Source organism: Triticum urartu, chromosome 4A (assembly GCF_056163025.1).
Source record: "Triticum urartu cultivar PI428250 chromosome 4A, HENAU_Tu73, whole genome shotgun sequence".
NCBI classification, from domain to species: Eukaryota; Viridiplantae; Streptophyta; class Magnoliopsida; order Poales; family Poaceae; genus Triticum; species Triticum urartu.
Genome location: NC_141876.1, coordinates 414,019,565 through 414,043,339, shown reverse-complemented (window position 1 = coordinate 414,043,339; position 23,775 = coordinate 414,019,565). Strand labels below are relative to the sequence as shown.

The window sequence follows — 23,775 nt, the reverse complement described above, 5'->3', positions numbered from 1 at the left end:
GTTTATGCAAACTTGATATTTGGTCAACCAATTCATACCCAATATAATATCCAACTTTTCAGACTCAAGGATTATCAAAGATGTTGGAAAGCGGACCCCGTTGATATTGATCTCCAGATCACGACAGACCAGATTGCTCTTGATTATGGATCCCGGGGTTTGTACCAGCATATTTTTGCCCAAAATTGTGCAAGGAAAATTGTTTTGGGCGGAAAAACTCCGAGAAATAAAAGAATGGGAAGCCCCAGAGTCAAGTAAAATTATGGCAGGTATGTCATTAACAGAAAACATACCAATGACGACTTCTGGCTTTTCTTGGGCTTCATCGGCGGAGATATGATGCACGTGCCCGGTGAAGTTTTGCTGGTTTGGCCATGTCTCCATAAAATTGACTTGCGGCCGGCTTAGGGAATTCGTCTTGTTGTTCTTGGGGCACTGCTTGGCATAATGTCCGTGTTGCCCGCAAATGAAACAAGAATTATTGCGCTGACGCTCCTCATGCATTGGATTGGTCACAATATTCTGGACTTGAGTGGTGGTCTTGTTAACATTCTGCTGCTAGTTTGGCCTGTATTCCACCCGAGTCTGCTGCCAGGTACGAGCCTTTTACATAGGTGGCCCATCCTTCTTTGGCTCAAACTTGCGCTTGTTGTCGTTAGCAGGCCTATTATCGGATATAAGCTTGTGCTCCCGTTCAGCAATGAATGCCTTGTCCACCAGAGTTTGGAAATCCGTGAAATCAAACATACTGAGAGCACACCAAAGTTGCGGATTTAAACCTCCAAGAAATCTATCAATCTTCCTTTCTTCGGTGGCCACGTCATACAGAGAGTAACGGGCCAAATGATTGAATTTTTGCAGATATTCAGCCACAGGCTGATTTCCTTGGACGAGCGCGAGAAATTCACGCTGCTTGGCCTTCATAACTCCAGTAGGGATATGATATTTTTGGAACTTATCCTTAAATTTCTCCCAGGTGATTTCCTCATCAATCGGCCACATGGCCTTTGTATTTTCCCACCATATGGCAGTTGCGCCTTCAAGGTAATGAGTTACAAATGGAACTTTATCATTTCCTTCAGTACGGGCAATCTCAAGCTTTTTCTCCATTGTGCGTAACCAATCGTCTGCATCCATTGGGTTAACAATCTGACTGAAACTGGGTGGATTGGTCCTCTGAAAGTCTGACAGCTTTGAGTGATGACCATTCTGATTTCCATTCTGTCCAACCATAGCTTGAACACCTCTCAATATTTCAATCAGATCATTGTTCGTTTTTCCTTCAAACATACGCAGAATTTGCTCGGTGGAGGGAGGATCAGGCGGTGGAGGTGGTGGCTGAACGTACGGCTCGGGAGAATGTCCTGCCTGTCGTGCGGAACGACGAACAGGAGTTCCCTCACGAACGTTGCTACTGCTGCCTCCCCATGTCATCCTATTGTGAATTTTTCCCAAGACAACACAATCGAGATGAGAAACACCCAAGAATAAAATTGGGGAAAAGCCAGCGACAAATCCCGGAAGAAAGCAGAAGAGCGAAAAATATGGCGAATAAAGTTCCAACATAATTATACATAGACTCATACATGAAAAGTAAAGAACATGACTGGTTCACTACTCTCATACAGGCAACGAAATATCATGACTCGTATGACTACATCCATACATCATCCAGACAACTGCGAATACACAAAGATACTACTGCTCTGCTGGTGCTGCGGCGTCCTCCCCTGAAGTGGTCTTGGATCCCGAACTGACGTGGTTAACGGAAACCTCCTGGTTAAAGGTAACACGATGGCGCTGCCTCGAGGGCTCTCCCTCAGGGGCAGGGGTAGGATGAAGCATCGGGGCTACAGGAGTAGCGAGAAGTGAGACCCACTCGGCAGAAGTACTGAGAGGGTTCGCGGCCGAGACGCCCGTGCTACTCGGGGGAGTAACCGGCGAAATAGGGGAGCTAGAACTGACTGGGACATAAGGGGTAAATCCCAGTGAAGACGGAGTAGTGGAAGATCTAGAAGTGACCAAAGTAGTGGCTAAAGCAGTACGAGTACGAGTCAGCTCTCGAGCCAGCTCGTGGATCATGAGATAGCTAGCAGTGATATAACGAGCAAGGTGGCTAGCAACACTATCAGACTCCGGATCAATGAGAGGGAAACCGACACGACCGTTGTCGTGCAGAGATGTGTAGTAGTAGAAACTTGGGTGGTTCTGCATTCGGACCTCATTGTAGCGAAGCTCGACAAGGACCTCAAATGCAGCAAACTGGACAGCCTGAGAAGCGGTGGAGGCATAATCGCTCCGAGAAGTGCGAGTGTAAGAGCTGGAATCGGAACTAGTGCGCAGAGTGACCACTGCGTGATACTCATATACTAAATCAGCTAGATGCTCCCGGTACACACGATAGACTGGGTCGTCTTCGAGAGGGTACAGCCGTCGCCACACGTTGCGAAGGAGGTGCGGCGACGTGTACGACATCAGCTGCAACTGGCACGGATACGACACCGGAGCCATCTACACCCACAACCATTAGCAGGTTAGCATAAAAAATATATAAACCGAATGCATGCAACTCAATAATCAGCACAAATTACTACCGGCACTCAACTAAAACTCGTATCTAGCGCGTCGTAGTCTAGCGTGGCCTACAGTCAGCGCGGCTCTAATACCAAGCGTTGTGGCACCCCGGCTCAGAGCGACCGATTTACCATGCATTGCCAGCCCAGAGACCATGTCTTCTGGCAACACACAACATCTTGGTACAGAATAACAACCGCTTTATTGATGCTAGCGGAACAGAGTTACATTACAACAGTTGTCGAGGCCAAGAGGCACACTCGGTGCGGCTGAACAATATGTACATTATTTAGTGAACATAAAGGGGCCTCGATCCAAACAACTACGTGGCAGCGGAATAACGTCGTGGCAGAAGCTCCATATCACAGGGACACCGATGTGGACACAATCTAGACTCGAACAGCGCTCCTCTCCAACGATACTTTCCTGAAATCTGGCATGACACGCCAGGTGAGTACATTGAATGTACTTGCAAGCTCACAACAGGCATAATCATAATGACAAACAATATCATGATACTTAACCAATTAATAAAAATGCAACACTATATGTCAACATGCTGTGATCATGCTCGAACGTCCCTCGGGACAGCTTACCAACCGTGATCATCTCTAGATCACAAACACACCACCAAAGTGGTCTTTCTCAAGAACATCTCGTGATCCTTACGGCGATCACAACCACGACCATCATTTGGTCACAAATGCCTCGATGGCCTTTCTGCCATCCATCAACAATGCAAAGTTCATAGCTTAGTGTGCAATTTTTATTAAACATTGACTCATGGTGGGACCTGCTATGAGGTGTCCGTAACCGTGGACTCGGCTATCGATAGATTACACACTCTACAGAGGTAGCACACTGTACCCACACCACGGAACCCATGGCCTCGCACTCCCATTCGGGTGGACCAACGGCATTCCGTCAAAACCCCTCCATTGCCACAGCACTCTCCCGGCCACTCCGACCCAAATCCCCAACGGGCTAGTCCTGGGTGGCCCCGTGTCTACCAAAGACACCCCGACCACCGTCATGGTAAAAACATTCCCACTCAGGGACACTCCCACTCGGGGACTTGGTACCATAATCTCATTAATGAGCACACAAGATTATGTCTGCTTACCGGGCCAGGGCAAGCACGACATAACCTTCCCTAGATGGAGGCATCGACCAGAGGCCGTGTCAATGGACCGAATCAAGGCCTTCCCACAAAGGCAAATGTGGTTGCACTGGAAAGAAACTCGATTCAGCAGCACCATGACCCATTCAACGGTATATTCAGGTTGAGTTATATTCAGGTTTAACTTCAAACTGAAAATGACCGGTGTCATAGCATGCCATGAAATGCAAAACAACACATGCATCATATAGTGATAAAAATGACCGATGTCATCCTTATACACACCAAGCATAACGTCAACAACTCAAATTACTCTACTTGCTCAAATAACTCACAACTTAACCAAAATATTTTGCAACTAGTTCTATTGATTTCTTATGCAAGAAAGTAACTCCGATAAATTTCTCATATGCTTGTCAAAAAGATTTCACTATTAACAACACTTACTTTCTTTATCACTAAGTTGGGTTCAAACATTTTGTAAGACAAGTAATATGATTAAACAAGTATTTAACAAAACATTTTCTAACAAAATTTTATCAATCTAAGAGGGCAAAAACATAGCTTTAAATAATTGCTAACATGCATAACAAAATTATTTCTAACATCACCTCAAATAAATCTTATCTTGCTTTATCCACTAAACTAGTTTCACCCATTCTGTAAATCAAGCATAACAACTAAACTATATTTAACAGAATATAAATAACTCCATAATCATTTAAATGCATGGATTAATCATTTCATTCAAGTAAGAAAATCACAAATATTGAAATGGCACAATGAAAATGTTGTTGTGGCTTGCCTTAGTGCAGATGAGGTTCACAAGCCTCCTGGTAATCCTCAAGACAAGCTTCACCTTCTGAAAATAGTTTTGAACACAAAAAGAAAATATCAAGAACACTTTTGAAAATCACCAGAAATTCTAGACAGCTTAGAAAAATCTCATCTCTGGTGAGCTGCTAGATTTCTTATCAAAGAACACAATGCTAAAAGAATCAATTCATTTGGACTTATGGTTGAAAAGTTATAACTGTTTGAAGTGTTTTGTAAATTCAAATGAATTTGAATAAAAGAAATAGACTGGGGGGTGACGTCGAAGGCGTAAAGCCCAGGGGCGCCACCACTCGTACCGCCTCACGCGCGTATTGAGTGGTTGACTAGCGGGCCCCGCTAGTCAGGTGGGGGAAGAGGGAGAAGGAAACATAGGGGGCCGTGGCTTCACCGGAGCTCTCGCCGGTGACGAGGGCTCCTTGGCCCAAACGAGAGGTAGGGATGGCAAGAGGGGGTTGAGGTGCACCTGCTCGTACCCGTAGCATAGCGAGGGGCGGTTGGACGGCGTCGGAATCAACCTCGCAAGCGGAGGCAGAACATGGAGGTCGCCGGAGTTGAGGAAGAGGGCGAGCAGAGGCCACTCCAGGGGCTCCAAGCGGGCGAGACGACCTCACCAGAGAGAGGCGGAGGCCCTGGAGGGGTCGCCCAGGCCTGGGAGGGGCTGGAGCTACTATGGTGACCAGAGGGGATCGCCGGCGAGGTCGAGCTCGGGGACGGCGGCCCGAGGCCTGCCCGGTCGGGCTCCGGCTTCCTACTCGATCGTGGGGTGTGTGTGAGTGTTGGATGGTGCTCGAGGAGGCTGGGGAGGGCTCTATTTATAGGCGAGCGGCGAGGGTGCTCCGGGCTCCGTCGGTGGACACATGTCCACGACGCCCGGCAACGAGCGGTGTCAGTGAGAGGGGGAGAAGGCGACGGAGGTCACACGACCACTATGGGCGGGCAGAGACGAGCACATGATCAAGAGGATGGCGACGATCACAGTGCGCTCCGCACTGTTGGGCTGGCCGGACCTTGCCCGTGCTCGCTGCGGCAAGCTCCGGCATAGGCGAGCGCCAGGGAGGAGTTAAGAACGTTGAGACATGATGCTGGCGAGGGTTGGCATGGTTGGTCAGGCGGGGAAGCGAGCATGCAAGCAACAGAGGCTCGGGCGCGTCGCAGAGCGTGTCGGCTTCATGCCAGCACGCCTGGACGAACGCGGTCACCGCGTGAACTATGACATCAGGTCGATCTAAGCAAAAACTCATTGTCTGGCATGTTGTTCGTGGTAGTTTTGAGTGTTACCATGATTTGGTTTGGATCCAGGTGCAGTAGAGAAGTTTTCACACACCAAGTAAGTTTCTCTTCAGTAACTTGGTGATGTTACTGTGGTCAAATGGCTTGGAGTTTGAAGATGTGTTTTGGAGGCTAGTGATAAGTTACTAAGGTAAAGATGCACAAGAAAGTTCAGGTCAAATGGAGCAAGTAAAATGGTAGTTGCTGTAGAAACCACCATTTCTGTCCAGAATAGAAAAGATTTTCTATAGCAAAAATATTCCAAAAAGTGATGAAATATTTTTGCTCAGGAAGGTGCACTAGGGTTCATAGAATATTTGTGAATTATCTCAGATTTTTCTAAGCCATAAAAATTAGGGTTGCTTTGAAGCAAACAGATCTGGCTTAGGGTTTTTGGAAAGAAAATAAATATTTTTCATTTAAGAAAAATATTCCAAAGATTATTTTTGGGTGGGTCAGAAGTGAAATGATGATTTAGGAGGGAAGTGAAGCACTTGGGTGAAATCCAAGGTTGCCCAAGTGTTTAAGTCCATATGAAAAGATTCAAAAACTCCAAGTTTCAAAGAATTTCAAATGAAAAATCAAGCAAATAAGAAAGGGCAAAACCCAGGCTGTCATAGAGATCGCCTACTTCGTGAAGATCTACCCGAGTGAGGCAAGTCCTTTGTGGGTTATGTCCATGGTGGGATATACACGGTTGCTTCTTCGTGGACCCTTCATGGGTGGAGCCCTCCATGGACTTGCGCAGCCGTTACCCTTCGTGGGTTGAAGTCTCCATCAACGTGGACGTACAAGGGCACCACCTATCAGAACCACCCTAAAAAATTTCGTGTCTCCATTGTGTTTGCCTTCTCCAAACCCATCCCTTTACTTACATGTGCAATGTTCTACATTCCGCTGCTATACTCTTAGACTTGCATGTGTAGGGTGTTAATTGACTTGTCATAATGGTTAAAATCTGCCCACAACTAAAATTGGGAAAAGGAAAGATTTTTATTTGGTCAAGTAGTCTAATCATCCCCCTCCAGACATACTTTCGATCCTACAGTACCCCTCAAGTCCAGGACACCGTTAGTAGCCCCTTGAACCGGTCTTCAAGATGGGCACGCTCCTCGGTTCTTCCTAACCGTTCATCGTCTTCGGGCATCGGTCTTGAAAGCTGGTTCAACAAATACTCTCATCTCCAATCTCGAGGATCGCCGAGGTGTATCCGAAGATTTCACACACCGGGCATCTAAGGTTCCCTTTAAATTCTCGGCCTTTATCGATGCCTTGTTATTTTTATGCCATATCACTGGTTTGAAGTTCTTCTCATGCAACGGAGTCCTCTTGCATCCGACCTCCAACACCAGACTGCATCCGAGATGTCTTTTTGCAGCCGAGCTCGAACGTTGGTTTGCATCCGAGGTGTTGATTACCTCGGTCTTGAAAGTTTTTGAAGAAGTTCAGCCGAGTTTAATGCTGGAAAAGTCCTCTAGAGAGTCAGCCACTCACGTCCAAGCTTTATGCAAAACTGCTTCTAAGCTGTATAGCCGGTAGCCCTCAAGGTGCGTGTCGGCCTAAAATCCGAGATGCACCTGAAGGATAAAATAAATTGTTGATGCCAGTAGCCCCTGAGACTCATGTTGATTCATGAATTCGGCCCGAGGATCAAGTCCTTGCTCGGCAACATACTTAGGGAAAAAATGCGGTGTGCATAGTCCCCGAGACTCAGGCTGGGTGCGGCCAACCAACCTGAGGATAGTAATCTCCTCGGAAACTATTTTGCACTTTGAATTTCCTTGCATTAAATCTTCAATGCAGTGGACCCCTAGCCACTGGTCGGGTGGGAACACCAGATCAGGGGATCGATGTACCCCTTTAATGGCTTTTAGTTGAGAAGAGCGGAGCCTAGTAGCCCCCGAGTCCTATTTTGGGCTGGGCGGCCGAATTAAGGATCGATGTTTGTTTGACGGAAAATTTGGTTTTGTTTAACCCATACTTCTCGGGAAGAGAATATAGATCTCTTAAAGGAGTTGGAGCTAGTGAAGGCCGAGCTTGCCAAGGTCAACCTCAAGGGGTTTGCTGGCAAGGAATCAAAGCCAACCAAAATTATGAGAGCGTTATGCCAGCTGCTCGGTTGTCTCAGTGAGACTGCGCCCTTGACTCTTTAATAGATGGGCTGGAGTAAATTGACTTTAATCATAATTTGTGTGTAATGAGTCTATGTATCCAAGTACTTTACATCATTAATGCTCGGATCCGCATTGTACAAACTTTGTTGACCGACCATCAGCTTCAACCTCCTCGGCCAGTAGCCAGGGAGTGTTTTCCTACTTTGTAAAGCCTTTATAAGGGCAAAGATTTATGGAAAACAAGGAAATCCGTCCATACAGTTTTATAAACAAAGGTACACAGAGAGTTATGTTATGTTACTATTTAATGTAAAAAACATCTTTTGGAAAAAATAGTTCCTTTATAAGTTCCTTTTCCCAGGCTATCATGTTGATTATGACCGTAAAACCTCACCTCCGATCAATGTGGGAGGAAAATATTGAGGATTTAGTTTGGGGAAAGTTCCCAAAATTTCTGGTCTTTAATGAACCTAAATTTTCACCCCCGTCGTTGTCGACCAATTATATTCTTAAGACAACTAGCTTTCGGCTTCACCCGTCAGAGGTACTAACCCGGATGACCCAGTAGTAATAGTCACAGAGGTGCTCCCTCTACCCCCTAGCAGAACAATCGGGAATGTAGGGGGTAAGCACAAGAGCCAGATAACCAAGCTTGGCCAAAATCTTAAGTCAAATTGATGCATATTTATGGCTTTATAACAATGATTATGGAAGGCAATGCTCATATATTAAATACAAACAGTGATCATATGTTGGGCTCTCTAGGAGTCCCGATGTAACCGTGGAAAGGTGCCTCAAGGAGCCCTCCGAGTTGATCATGAAGACAACTGGCCGATATTGACGATCTAATGCAGAGCGTGGTCCTCATCTAGGCAAGCTGACCAATCAAGCCGTCGGAGAAGATGCCGACGTCGATGACAAAGCCCGGTTCTGACGCGTAGATCAGGCGGGTCCAATCTGAATTCCCAACGCACCGTGGCGACTACCCACAGGGACCTGTACGGGCCAATGTTGGTGTTAAATCTGGCATATCTTGAGGTAGGGGGTCCAAAGCTAGGCGTCTCGGAGCGATGGTAACATGGACACATGATTTTACCCAGGTTCGAACTCTCTTGAAGAGATAATACCCTACGTCCTGATTTTCATTGTATTGATATGAGGGATAATACATAGTACATTTATCTACCATGAGATTGTTGTGTATGATTCTAATGATCTAGAATATCATCTATCGACTAGCCTGGCCTCGGCTTATATAATCTATCGGAGACCTAGGATAACAAGAGTCCTAGTTGGATACATCGGTGGAGAGGAGTCCCTGTCTTGATCACCAAGTCTTGTGGAATCTTCCTCGTATATGTCATGGGCTGCCCAAAGTGGCCTAATAGTGAACCACCATGGGGGTCCTTGGCCCAATCCACATGGTCGGGAGATGAAGTGGTGAGTAGACCCTAGTCTAGGACACTGTCACCCCCCAAATCCAACCGCTATGTGCACTAGACGCACACAAAGTGGTACTACCGCTCGAGCGGAAGATCCCGGAGTATATGCAAAGGCAAAGCACCCCGAGGCGGTAGTGCCGCTGGAGCGGTACTACTGCTCCCCCAGCGGTAGTACTGCTAGGGTCACAGTACACAGGGGACAAGTGGAGGTAGGGATGAGTACGGCTGTAGTACCGCTTATAAGCGGAAAGCGGTACTACCGCCGGAGTGCTACAAAGAAGCCCAATCAAAACAGATGTACAATAAAACCTAAACTGCCATAACTTCTACAAATGAGCTCCGGTTAGAGAAAACTCAAGCTTGTTGGTTATAGTAAGAAGAGGTGGTAGAAAAATGCCAATGATATAGAGATGTGAAACCTCTATGAATGAAGAACCGACAAAAAACCCAACATCAAAAACATCATGGAAGATGCAAGTGATCTCCGTTTCCGATGAACTCGAGATTGTCATGAAGATGACCTTAAGCTCCAAATCTCACACAGAGAAACACCAAACAAGAACCAAGAAAGATGATGCAAAGATGCAATGGTTTGAGCTCTCTACGAACGACATGATCAAGCTACTCACTCGATAGTACAACAATCGGTCCTACAGACTACAACCCGACCTCCCAACTACCACCATGAGACCGGTAGAATAGAAAACCTATCAAAGGCAAACCTTTGCCTTGCACATATTCCACTTGAGCTAGATGATGATGATCTTGACTTCCTCAAGTTGGACCACCTTCAAGGTCGTCGCTAATTCTTCCTCAGAAGACAATGTCGAAGAAGATTCTGATGACCCTGAAAGAATCAGCAAGGATCTTGCATTGATCACGAAAAGGTTCCAGCGCTTCCGAAAGAAAAACTAGATTCAGAGGAAAGGTTCCAGCAACTCTAGCAGCTCAAAGTCTTTGTCAATACCTATTGGTGATTACACATGCTTCAAATGGAAGAAACCAGGACATTTCATCTCGGACTGTCCTATCTGGGAATTTGACATTCGTGCCAATGGAAGATTTGACTCCATAAACAGCAACCATGGAAAAGGGAAGAGCAAGAATTATGACTCATATGACGAGAGGAAATCAAAGAAGATCTTCAAGAAGAAGGACGGCTCCTCCTCCAAGTCTTCATCAAGATCTTCTTCACGGAATCCTTCCAAGTCATCGTCCAACCTGAAGAACACCTCTTGCAAGGCCAAAGTGTACATTAGCAAGGAAATGGACACCGATGAAGATGTTTCCTCCCACTCCGAAGAAGTTGCTAACTCCAATGAAGATTTAGACTCGGGCATGGCTGGCATATCATGTGCTTCTGCCCCAGCATCGAACATCTTCAAGAATAATACAAGCAAAGATGAGTCACCTGCCTTATGCTTCATGGTAAAGCTTCGAAAGAAAAGGCATCCTCAACAAATCACGAGGTCTATAGTAGTGATCAGTGTTTTATTCTGATGAGGATGACCATGCTAAACTGATCAAAATTGCTAAGAAGCAACAAAACTCTCTTGAGAAACTTGAGAAAACTCCCATGAAAATCCAAAGGGATATTGGTTGAAGAGATGGAGAAAAAGCAATCATTGACTAAGGAGTACTCTACTCCGAAGTCTCGAATGGAAGAACAAACAAATTGTCATGATTTTCTCTTAGTCGATCATGAAAGACTAACATATGACTACCTGAAAAGGAAAGAGGAAGTCGAATCGCTGAGAGATGCTCATGATGACTTGATCAGATAAAATTCTATTCTCACCCAACTCAAGGAGAAAACTAAAGTATTTGTTCCACCTTGCTTAAAGTGCCTTGAATGCAGTAATGTTGAACCATCTGTGAATGCTAACCCCTCGGTCGAGGAAAATGGTTTTGTGTGTTATGAAATGCTAGGTTGAAGGATCTTCTTCAGACAAGAATGTTCAAAGGTCTCAAAGGGCATCAAAACCTATGTGATGTTCTGAAGAGAACCATCCTTCACAAAAATCCCAAGAAATAGGGTTGGTTTTGTAAGGAAACTCAATGATAATTGTACTTACTAGGAACCTAAACAATATCCTCGTACTATATGGGTCCCTGCAAAGAGCAAAACGCTTGACCCTACTCTACACTCTGGATATGATCGTCTCATTCCTGAATACTCATATGATGATTCTCTGGATAACTATAAGTTGTTCAAGAACCAACATGGTGATGTAGTTTCTCGCTATGTTGGACCTAACAGCAGGAATGGTCCCACGAAGAAAAGTATCTGGGTGCCTAAGAAAAATATCAAGGCATTACCTGTTACTGAAAATGCTCGATACATATTCGAGAAGCCTCGACAGAATGAATACATGCATACCTCCTCAAACCATCATGTTCATCTGTGTGGGAAGAATTTCAACGCATATTCGTTTGATTATGGTCGAACATCCTTGAGGAACAATTCTTATGGCTATCGAAAGAAATCATACCCTGCTCGCTCATATGTTTCAAAGCCACCTGCAAAAATCTGGGTGGTTAAGAAAGCCTAATTCTCTTGCAGGACTATGTCTCTGGGTGTACTGAATGGATTATGGATAGTGGATGCACTATTCATATGATTGAAGACATGTCATTGTTTGTCAACCCCAACTTAACTGCTTCATCTCAAAAGTATATCACTTTCGGCGACAACAACAAAGGAAGGGTAATTGGCTAGGTAAATTTGTTATATCCAAGGACAAGAACATTGATGATGCTTTACTTGTTCAGCCTCTTGGATTCAACCTTATGTCAGTTGGCAAGCTTTGTGATCTAGACATGCTAGTTCTATTTTCCATCACCAAATGCATTGTCTTTATGGCCACTGACAATTCCTTCATCTTTGAGGGAAATAGAAAAGGTGATTTGTATATTGTGGATTTCTCTAAGGGTCCCTCAGTTCAAACTCGCTTGCTTGCAAAAGCAACCGAAGGTTGTCTATGGCACCGAAGACTTGGTGATGCAGGTATGAGGAATCTACAGACGCTGGTGAGGAAAAATCATCTTCGTGGCATTCTTGATGTGAAATTCGATAAGGATAATTTCTGTGTTGCGTGTGAGGCCGGCAAATTGGTCAAGAAGCATCATTCATCAAAAATTGTCATGACCATGACAAGATCTCTAGAAATTCTTCATATGGAGTTATTCGGGCTTCAGAATTATGCCAGGTTTGGGTGAAGTCATTATGGTCTGGTTATTATTGATGATTTCTCTCGCTATACTTGGGTATTCTTTCTCGAAGACAAGACTTGCACCCAAGGCATCTTCAAAAGATTCGCCAAGAATGCTCATAATGAATATGATGTGCGCATCAAGCATGTCAGAAGTGATAATGGCGCTGAGTTCAAAAATACTAATATCGAGGACTTTCTTGATGAAAATGGTATCACTCAAGAGTTCTCTGCTGCATGCACTCCCCAACAGAATGGAGTTGTTGAGCGAAAGAATAGAACTCTTATTGAGATGGCGGCAACAATGCTCAGTGACTACAAAACTCCCATTCATTTCTGGGTTGATGCTATTCACACTGATTGTCATGTTGTGAATTGCGTTTATCTTCACAAGTTCCTTAAAAAAACTTCATATGAGCTTATCACTGGCAAGAAACCGAGTGTTTCCTATTTATGTGTTTTGGTGCACCTTTGCTATATTCGTGATATGAATCAGAATTCTAAGTTTGCACCTAAAGCACATGAACATTTTCTTCTTGGTTATGTCTCAAACTCGCATACTTATTAGGTCTATAAATCTCATCATGGGAAAGTTATGGAAATTGTAAATATGCGGTTCGATGAATCTAATGGCTCTCAAAAAGAGCACCTGCCAAATGTGATAGATGAACCACTGATATCAGATGCTATTCAGCAAATGGCTATTGGCAATGTCAGGCTAGTAGAAAGAAATGCTCCTGACTCCTCCGACGATGATACTCCTTGTTGGTGCAACAAACATTTATGTTTGCCGCCCGGACTTGTGCACAGGCGTGCGGCCGATCATACATCAAGTACCAAGACATGACACAAGATAAGCCAGAGAAAACGCTCTGTGTGAGATCAAGGAATGCATTAAGAAGACCAAGGTGACCAGAGAATCCCCTAGGAAGGCCACCCTTGCCGGGCGAGCGAGCCTGATAGGGTCGAGGCTACTCCTGGGGGCCAAGCCCAAAGCACCCCAGCGAAGCTTCCGGGGCTGCCAAGACCACAAGACAGAGCCCAGTAGGCTCCCTACCGGCAAGCCTCTGCCAAGACGCCACCACTCCACCTCATCATACGCCAGTCACTAATCAGTGTGTGCTACTTCTTGAGCTTGTGTTGGTTTTTCCCTTGAAGAGGAAAGGTCATGCAACAAAGTAGAGATAAGTATTTCCCTTAGTTTTGAGAACTAAGGTATCAATCCAGTAGGAGATACACGCAAGTCTCCAATCTATGCACCTGCACAAACAATCAAACACTTGCACCCAACGCGATAAAGGGGTTTTCAATCCATTCACGGTCACTTGCAAGGATGAGATTTGATAGAGATAGATATAAAAGATTACTAAAATGTAAAACAAAGTAAAAACAAATAAATTTTTAGTACAAAAAATACACTTCCGTGATGATACGTGTTTGTCACAGTAGGTCACGTTTTCTGTCATGCATGTAGATCCATGAAAATTTTACGACATAATCAAGATAGTCATACCTGTGCTGTCGTAGAAGTGTTCCATGACATTACCAAAATTATCATCACGGAAGTGTCCACTTCCATGATGATAAATATCGCGTCATAGAAGTACTTTCGTCAAGGGTGACCGACATGTGGCATCCACCGTAACAGGTCGCCATTAAGCTATCGCGTCTGGTTTTGGATCCGATAACCCGTTAACAGCCCAGACCAATGGGGATTTTCCACGTGTACAATTCTCATTGGCCAGAGGAAACACGTGTTGGCTCACCATTGGGACAGATGTCATCCACTCATTGGACAAGAGGCGCCTATGATACGTCGACACGTGGCATGACCCAACAGAGGCCCATTCCAGTGAAAAGGCGGGCCCGTTTGACTTGGTCAAAAGGTAATGGCCCGGCCCACGGAAGGCCTATTAACGGCCTATTCATACATAGCCCATTTATGGCCCGCTAACTCCCACCTGTTATAGCCTATCAGAATTAAGCCCAGTAGCTTCATCTGGGCCGTCCAATATGATTCCAACCCGTTGTAACTTCCGGCCCATTTATAGCCCATGATGTCTTTCGGCCCATATGAGGCCCTTTGTAACTCTCGGCCCATTAAAGGTCCAAGATGAAACTGGCCCATAATGAATAGTGTATCGCTTTATACCCATTCACAGCCCATTATTCCGTCGGCCGTTTCCACCCCGTGTTAACTTTCGGCCTTCTAAGGGCCCATTTACTCTTGGGTTCATTCCTAGAATTCGGTTAGTTACGGTCCGTTACTGGCCTATTCCATTTGTGGGCCAAATTCAGCCCGTCACTACTGCAGGATGCTGCTAACACGACACTACGATCAGAGACCCTTCGACGAAACTGTGTGCGATGCCATAATCGCAAATGGTGGTGTAAAAAACTGTCAAAAAAGGTGCAAAACGTTTGCGATGGAGGATGCATCAAACATGGTTTAGATTTTAGTTGCGTGTGCGATGTAGGGCATACCGTTCAACTCAGTTAACCGTTTGCGATGAGGAGGAACAAAAGAAATGGGTAGCCAGATGAAGGTGTGTGCGATGTACAACATATGGTTCACTCGGATGAACTTTTTGTGATTAGGCAACACAAAAGAAACGGGCAGGCAGATGAAGGTGTGTGTGATATATGGAATGCGGCTCACTCGGATGAACTGTTTGCGTTGAGGCAAGAGAACAAAAACAGTTCAATATAACAAGATGTTTGTGATACGCCGCAAACATGTCTGTAATAAAAAATGTGTGCGAATACCGATAATAACATAAACGGTTCCCTAGGGTGGTGCGTGTTCATCTGATCATCATCTCCTTCTTGTGCTAGCTCGATGTTCCTTCTATGCTAAGTTTCCATTAATTGATGGTGTTTTATGAACACACCATCGTTTCCCGCCATTTCCTCACCTGTTTCCCGCCACTTAGCGATGTTGCACATAGGCGGCACGCAACGCACGGAGGCGACAAGTGCAGCCTATAGCACATCCACCTTTTACAAGCATGCCAACCCACCAAAGTGTCGCCTCTGCCATCAACCTCGTCGACGAGGAAAATGAGCAGGCGCCACGGCCCGTCGAGGCAGAGGTGCTCCCCGGCAACGCGATGGACGACACCGTGATGCGCGTCATCGCCAGGGTTGAGCAGACCTTTGGCGCATGGCGCTTGAGCGCCGCGGATCAAGATAGGCATGTCAGCACCGACAAGCTGCAGCTCGCCGCACAACATGATCGATGGTGCGCCGCAGAGCAAGCTAGGCACGTCCGCGCCCATAGGCTATGGCTCGCCGCACAGAGAGACCGTTGGAGCGCCGCACTGCAAGAGCGGATCCATCGGCGCTTGCCTGCTGTCGACATGATGTCGTAGCTGGGTAGACATTCGGTCAGTACCCCCATTCCTCGCCAGGAGTGGGCAGAGGCTCTCACTGCCGTACTTGCACCAGAGGCCGGTCGCGCCGTACTTGCACTGGACGCCCGCCGCGCGCCGTTGGCATGGGTACCGCCGTTCACCTTGTCGGCAGCCCACTGGATGCCAACGCGCTGGTCCGTTGGCTCGACCGCCTCCTTGGCCCAGGTGTCCACCTAGGCGCAATAGAGGAACATGGCCGTCACATCCTCAAGCTGGTGATCTCCAATTAAATAGCCAACTTGGAGCTCAAGATCGCGCTCCAGATGTACCGCGAGCGTGTTGACCGCTTGGACGAACGCCTGCACGAGTTCAGGTAGAGCCAAGAGCTACCGTAGGCAAGGGCTGCCGGTCATGGTCTCATGGACGCGTTTTATTTTTAAAAGTCGTTTCGACGTGGATAGCTATGTACTCACAGCAATCATAGTATTGATCTGTTTATTGCTCTATTTCAATGTGTGTACTCTATTTTCCATTCTTATATCTTCTGTTTCAATGTGTGTGTATATACGCTTTCCATTCTGTATATGTGGATGATAACAGCTAGATTCAAATTAGTATACAAAAACAGATAGAAAATGGAATTCATAATATATATATTAAATGTTCATTAGTTCATCACAGAATATATATATATATATATAATATCATCACATATACGTGATGATACTTAACTACTAGGTACAATGCATAAAATTGAAAACAAACAATACTAAAACTAGTAATCCCTTCTGGGGCCAGTATTCCGACAGCCCCTCGCCAGCAGCTCTTTGGTGCGTGGCGTCTTCCCAGTGCGGAGGCAGTACTCCGCCTCCTCCGCCTCGTAGCGCTTGATGTACCGATCTGCCTCTTGCTGGCGGACGCGCGCGGCCGATCTTGCCATTTCGTTGGGCGCCCACCGGAGCTCCTTGTCGGTGGCAAGCTGGAGCTTATCGGCCCACCTCCACGCAACGATGAGGCACCCAACGCCTATGACCTTCCTCGCAAAGTACCCGTCTTCGTACACCTCCTTGGCACGACGACACGCCTAGCCCCAAAGCTCCGCCGCCTCCTTTTTCCAGGCAGCATCACGGGCTTCATAGGATGCCTGGTACCTGGCTTCCTCCTCCGCCATCTCCTTCTTGAACGCCACTTGCATGGCTTTCTCAGCCAGCGGCAGCGACTTCCACAGACAAAGATTGTACTGGCCCCAAAACCAATCCAAGGTTGGGGGGTCCAACGCAACTTCGTCAGGTGGCGTGTAGGGGTCCTCGTCACTGCTAATCGAGTGAGCGTCCTCGGGGGGCGGCGACTCCTCGTCGGCGCATGGGCAGACCAACGACACCATAGCAGAGGTTTGAGAGAGAGAGGGCGAGCGAGGGGAGGATGTAGATGAGAATGCAGATGGGACGACGTGAGCAAGGTAGTATTTATTGGCGGCCGGAATGTAGATCGACAGGGACAGTATAAACGCCGGTCGCCAGAATTTATGAGTACTATAGTTTGAATTACACACGATTCCCGCAGCAAAATCCGTGTGTGAACATAATATCCAAAATCCGTGTGTAAACATAATAGCTGACGATTTCCAATGCAGAACCGTGTCTGATTAATGATCCCCGCCATTCACCTACCAAACCTTGAGAGGTGAGATAGACTGCCAATCATGTGGGGCCGGTTGTCTTGCCAGATCTTTACATTTTCTTTTTTGAACACCATACATTCACATCATCTAATGATTTTTTAACTCGCACACAAGTACACAAAAATATAATTTTTCAAACCGTTATGGTTAGGCGTTGCATGTAGATGTAGTTCAAATTTGAATTATGGTCATTAAATGGTTAGAAAATCACTTAAATTTCTTTAAAAGGTCAAATGACCTCTGAAATTTTCCAAATTTTCACAAGACAGTTGTATTAGTGCATATTAAACGTAGAAAAAAATTGAAGGCCGTAAGAGGAAGCTATCTCTTGTTCGTCATTAAACATGCAATGTTCCCTCTCGGAACCACGAACCTTCTAGTGAGTTGCTCCGGTTTGTGAGGGGTGTGTGTCGAAACTTTCATCAAACAGGCCAATTTGTTTACCACATCATCTTGGTGGCATGACATTAAATCAAGCAAGGTTTCATGTTTTTCTGAACAATTTTAATTTTTTGGAATTAAAATGCCGTGGTACTCCATGCATGTGTGCCCATGCCTTGAGACCAATATGTTTGAAAATTCCTTCTAATTTACTGTAACATCCAAATTGAATACATAGGTCATCATATGCATATCATATTTTATTTGCTTTTTGGGTGTGATTCTAGAAATCTTAAGCAACTCAAGGACCCAAGGAGAGAGTTGGAGGTTTTACAAATTTTCATATTTGAATTTTCTCAAATTTGAAAAGAGGATCCAATTTGATTTTAATATATTTCTCTCCAATTATTTCCAATATTAAAAATGAAAGAGTGAAGATAATATGACTTCTTCAAAAGAGAGGAATATTGGAGGATAAATTTTAAAATCAAATTTATATCTTATTTGGATTTTATTTGCTATTTTATTTGAATTACAAAAATATGCATTTTTGAAAACAGCATTTTAGGCCAGAAAAATGTTCACTTTGTTCTAAATATTAGGTTTATACGGTGAAAATTATTTTTGGTATTTTTTAGAATTTTTTTATTTATTAGGATTTTTCTTCGCGCAAAATTTATTTAAAAAAACTTCCCGCCCGACTGGGCAAAGGCCCAGCTGAGCAGGCCGGCCCGCAGTTGCCGCCTTCCTCCCGCGCGGGGAGTCCGCGCCGCCGCCGGTGCTTGAGAGTCCGAGCCGAACTCGTACTGCCGTCCCCTCGCCCAAGGCACGCACCTCCTCGGCCTTTATAAGCCGCAGCCGCCGCTGCCCTACTCCTCACCCCCGCGCAGCCGCCCGCAGGCGCCGCCTCCTCGCCGCTGCCGTGCCGCCGCAAGCCGCCTCGCGTCGTCGCACGCCGATGCCGCCGCCCCGCGTCGCCGTCCTCCAGAGCCGCCGCCGTGCCGTCTCGCCGGATACTACCGCTGCCCGCTGGTTTGTCGCTGGTTTTTAGGTAAAAACCTAGATCCTTTTTTAGGGTTTTGTTTGTTTATTTCGGTTTTTCGGTTTAGATCGGTTTTTTAGGGTTCGCTAGTTAGCGAACAATTGTTGTTTAGTTCGTTTTAACGAACGCATTCGTTTGTTAGGTCTTCATAGCGAACGTTCGCTCGTTAGGTTTTTCTTTTTCTTTTATTTTCGGTCAGGGACCTATCCATGATTTCTTTTCTCACAGATTAGTCCATGATCATCAAACCCTCACAAATTTTTTCTCGCTTGTCCAAATCCAGTGAAACCAACGCAAAAATCTTCGTCTTGTTCCCCTCTTTCTAGATAATCAACTTGAACATGTTTTTGACAATTTAAAATTTGGTTTCAAGCAGATTTGAATTTGAACTTCTTTTGATCATAGTTTGAGTTTTGTAGCTTCGATTCGATTGATTCTTTTTGTAAATCGGAGCTCTCCAGTTGAACTTTCAATTTAGATCTCTTCATTTGAGTTTTACACGTTCATCCTATGCTTGAGTGCTTATGTATGTTATTGTTTGTTCACGATAGAGTTTTCGGATTGCGAAGCGTGCTACTACGAGTCACTAGGGTTTTCAGTTAGTCAGCAAGGCAAGTAACACTTTGATCATATCCCTTATTACCCATTTTTTATGCATTAGTCTCAATCCTCAAACATTGCATGAGTAGGATCTGCTTAACATGTGTGTTTTGGGAAGTAGTTGATGAGGTAGAACCTATTGTCTTTATTTCAAACCATGGGAGTTACTTCTACGTTATGTTTATATTGCTATGCTATGCTTGTAAAACGTGGTTTGGGTTTAAGTGATCCATGACAGATGTGAGAGTTTTAACTAATGGATAAACTTTAGGTGGCTAGTTTAATACATATCTGGGTGGATTGGTTGAGGCACCCTGGAGCACCCAGTGGTTGTCTGGGCACCTGGAGCAATCCAGTGTTGTCCTGGGATATCCCGGAGTACCTATGTGATCATCCTACGGTTTGCCACCCAGGCTCAAAGGGATCATAAGATTATTCATGCTGGAAACTTCCTTGTGTAGCCATAAGCCATTATGGGCTCTGTCATAGTTGAGTATGTTGTGTGACCTCTTTCAGTGGTAGGCTAGCAGATGTAGGGGATGTAGGTGGTACTGTCTACCCAGAGTAAAGAGTTAATGCTTCTAAAAGACTGTGTCTCAGTCATCCGTTTCTTAAACACCATGTAGTGCGAGAAATCCAACGGAGGAGATCGAGTCTTGTGGGGAAAAGTGCGCAAACCTCTGCAGAGTGTATAAACTAATCATGATTAGCCATGTCCCCGGTTGTGGACATCTTGAGTATCTGGTACTTGAATTACTGATTTGATCTCATCACTCTATTTAATTAATTTGTTGGGTTGAAGATTATTAATTTTGGATTGAGTTGGAGGAACCTTCTCAATGTTTTCAACAAACTTTTTAGTTAAGTAAAAACTATTCCTTTGTTGTAGGGAAAAACTAGCTTTCTGCAAAAATAACCATACAGCCTCCACCAACCAAATATGCATATAGTTATAGCTGTTACATGTTCATTGCTCTAGAGTGTTATTTTGCCAGCATATTCCATGTGCTGACCTACATAGGCTACAACGTATTATGTTGCAGAGTTTTCAGACGAAGAGTAAGGTGCGGTAGGTCGTTGTCGTGCACTCAGCTATGCCGTTGGAGTTGATGGACTCATTTTATCTTTGAAGCTTCCGCTGTTATCTTTTAGATGGCCTTCAGCCATATTATTGTAATAAGTTCTCTTTTGAGATATTCGATGTAATAAGTGTGTGATTGAACTCTGTTATAAATCCTTCAAGTACTGTGTGTGTGTGTCAGCATTACCGATCCAGGGATGCACTTATACACAGAAATTTGACCGTTTGAGGTCAGATCGCTACAATATGGTATCAGAGCACACACTGACTGTAGGACGCGACCACTAAGATGAACCATAGGACACTCTTCTCTACTCATTTCTGACTCTTCTCTACTTTCCACTCTATAGATGGTGGACCCAAGGAACAAGTTTGCTCAACCGGATGAAGACACCCCTTTTGGACGACACCTGAAGGAAGCCACTAGATACCTGAACATCAGAATACCAAGCTTCACGGGGACCTACACCGCCACTCTACCGGAAGAAGAGCGCTGGAAAATTCGAGTACATGTTCCAGGAGGGATATTCACCCCAGTTATTAAGCCCATAGAGTTTTCCTTTGATGCACCAACCTGGAGTCTAGGAAATAGCATGGCAGCTCACATCGCCATGGGATGCATCGGCGAAGTATACCACAAGGATCTTATGGACACCATCTACCAGATATGTGGACGCCGAGATGAGCAATGGGAGATGATTTGCACCAGGAGGGACAAGTCCATTGCAGCCTACATCCAGGAGTTGAACCAACACATACATTGTCAGGAGAACCAGATGTGCGCCAGCATGATAGACATGAAGAAGGTGATGACCAGTAACATGGAGCTAGAAGAGGAACTCAAGTCTACACGTGATGGATATGAAGAGTAAATAGCAGTACTACTGGAGAAGAATGAAGACCTGAAGAAGAAGCTAGGAGTGTTCATGGGAGACCCTGCACCAGGAGAGGACAACCACCCCGAGGACTACATCATCATCGACGACACCGACTCCGACCCCGATAGTGATGATGATTATGAAGACGAAGCTGGAGGAGATATCATGGAATCTTCCTCCGATCAAAATTTCTAGTCGACCACCATATTATCAGTAGTATTCCCCCATGTATATAGTAGTAGTCTGAGTATTTTGTAATGGTAGTTAGATCGATTGTATGCCCTTGTCTGAATTGAGTGGTGTGATATGAATGTGTTTGTCTCATGTGCATATGGGTAGTGATTTTCTCCTTAGACCCCACTATATTCTAATCTCTCCCCTCTAAACCCATCAGATGCCTCCGAGACGTGACCCCGGATTTGTCTTCCCACTGGAGCTCACTCAGTTGATCCAACAACAGAATGCCTTCATGCAGCTTCTAGTCCAGAACCAAGGCAACAACAACAACAACAACAACAACAACAACAACAACAACAATCCACCGCCACCACCTCCATTTGATAACTTAGCCCGTTTTCTGAGGTTGAATCCGCCGATGTTTTCCAGTAGAATCGAGCCGATTGTTGCTGATGACTGGCTCCGCATGATTGGAAGGGAGCTGGCCACCGCAGGTTGCACCGATGTTGAGAAGGTGCGCTTTGCGACACATCAATTGGATGGACCCACAGCCCCATGGTGGGTGTCGGTGTCAAAACCGGCGGATCTCGGGTAGGGGGTCCCGAACTGTGCGTCTAGGCCGGATGGTAACAGGAGGCAGGGGACACGATGTTTTACCCAGGTTCGGGCCCTCTTGATGGAGGTAAAACCCTACGTCCTGCTTGATTAATATTGATGATATGAGTAGTACAAGAGCAGATCTACCACGAGATCAGAGAGGCTAAACCCTAGAAGCTATCCTATGGTATGATTGTATGTTACGGTTGTTGTCCTACGGACTAAAACCCTTCGGTTTATATAGACACCGGAGGGGGTTAGGGTTACACAAGGTCGGTTACAAAGGAGGATATATCCATATCCGTACTGCCCAGCTTGCCTTCCACGCCAAGTAGAGTCCCATCCGAACACGAGACGAAGTCTTCAATCTTGTATCTTCATAGTCTAACAGTCCGGCCAATGGAGATAGTTCGGCTGTCCAGAGACCCCCTAATCCAGGACTCCCTCAGTAGCCCCTGAACCAGGCTTCAATGACGATGAGTCCGGCGCGCAGTATTGTCTTCGGCATTGCAAGGCGGGTTCCTTCTCCGAATACATCACAGAAGAATTTGAATACGAGGATAGTGTCCAACCCTGCAAAATAAGTTCCACATTCCACCGCAGAGAGAATAATATTTTCACAGATCTAATTTGCTGGCTTGTTTTGGCAGCATGACGTTATGTCATGGCCCGGTGATTATTCGAACCGTTTCCTTTAACCGGCTCCACACATAACGCGAGGCGGTTTCTTGACACGTCTTGTTGAAGCGGAGATTGTGTTCCCCCAATTACGGGATTCTCATTAATGCAGTCGTGGGTAACCCAACCGTGTCTAGGACTCCTAGATTATAGGCAAGTCCTAAACGGCTACGGAGAGGACGCTTGATATTCACCCTCTTTATAAAGGGACAAGGTTTTCGCTTTTCCCCTCTCGTGCTCAATCGAACCCTTCCCCCGCCTCGAGTTCTAACACCCAAAGCCCAGGTTAGGTGCTCCGGATCTTCAATCATGTTCGGATCCAGCCTTCAAGGCCGATGGATGCCCTCCTCCGTTACGGAAGAGGACATTAAGAAGTTGAGGGAGGCCAGATACCTTACCGCCGAGGTTTCACATCGGCTGCCTGCTCGAGGGCAGATCGTCCCTACTCCCGAACCCAACGAGAATGTTGTGTTTGTCTCCCACTTCCTCCGAGGTCTAGGCCTCACTCTGGATGCTTTCGTCAGGGGTTTGATGTTCTATTATGGGCTAGATTTCCATGATCTAGCTCCGGACTCCTTTCTCCACATCTCGACATTTATTGTCGTGTGTGAGGCCTTCCTCTGCGTTACCCCTCACTTCGGCCTGTGGCTCAAGACCTTTGAAGTAAAGCCGAAGATGATCGAGGGGCAACATGCAACATGCGGAGGTGCATCAATAGGCAAGATGGCAGGAGCTCCAT

The 23,775-nt window shown here is 45.7% G+C and overlaps 1 protein-coding gene across 1 annotated transcript; it reads right to left on the bottom strand.

Moving 5' to 3' along the window:
- Positions 1-606: 606 nt before the first annotated feature.
- On the bottom strand, positions 607-1,110 carry LOC147976014 (uncharacterized). Its single transcript, XM_087520683.1, has one exon. It carries the CDS (start codon positions 1,108-1,110, stop codon positions 607-609), a length of 504 nt encoding a protein of 167 aa, XP_087376809.1.
- Positions 1,111-23,775: the final 22,665 nt, after the last annotated feature.

Bases quoted from the DNA above. Each gene is read 5' to 3' on its own strand.
- LOC147976014 (XM_087520683.1), bottom strand. From the start codon at position 1,110: ATGGAGAAAAAGCTTGAGATTGCCCGTACTGAAGGAAATGATAAAGTT.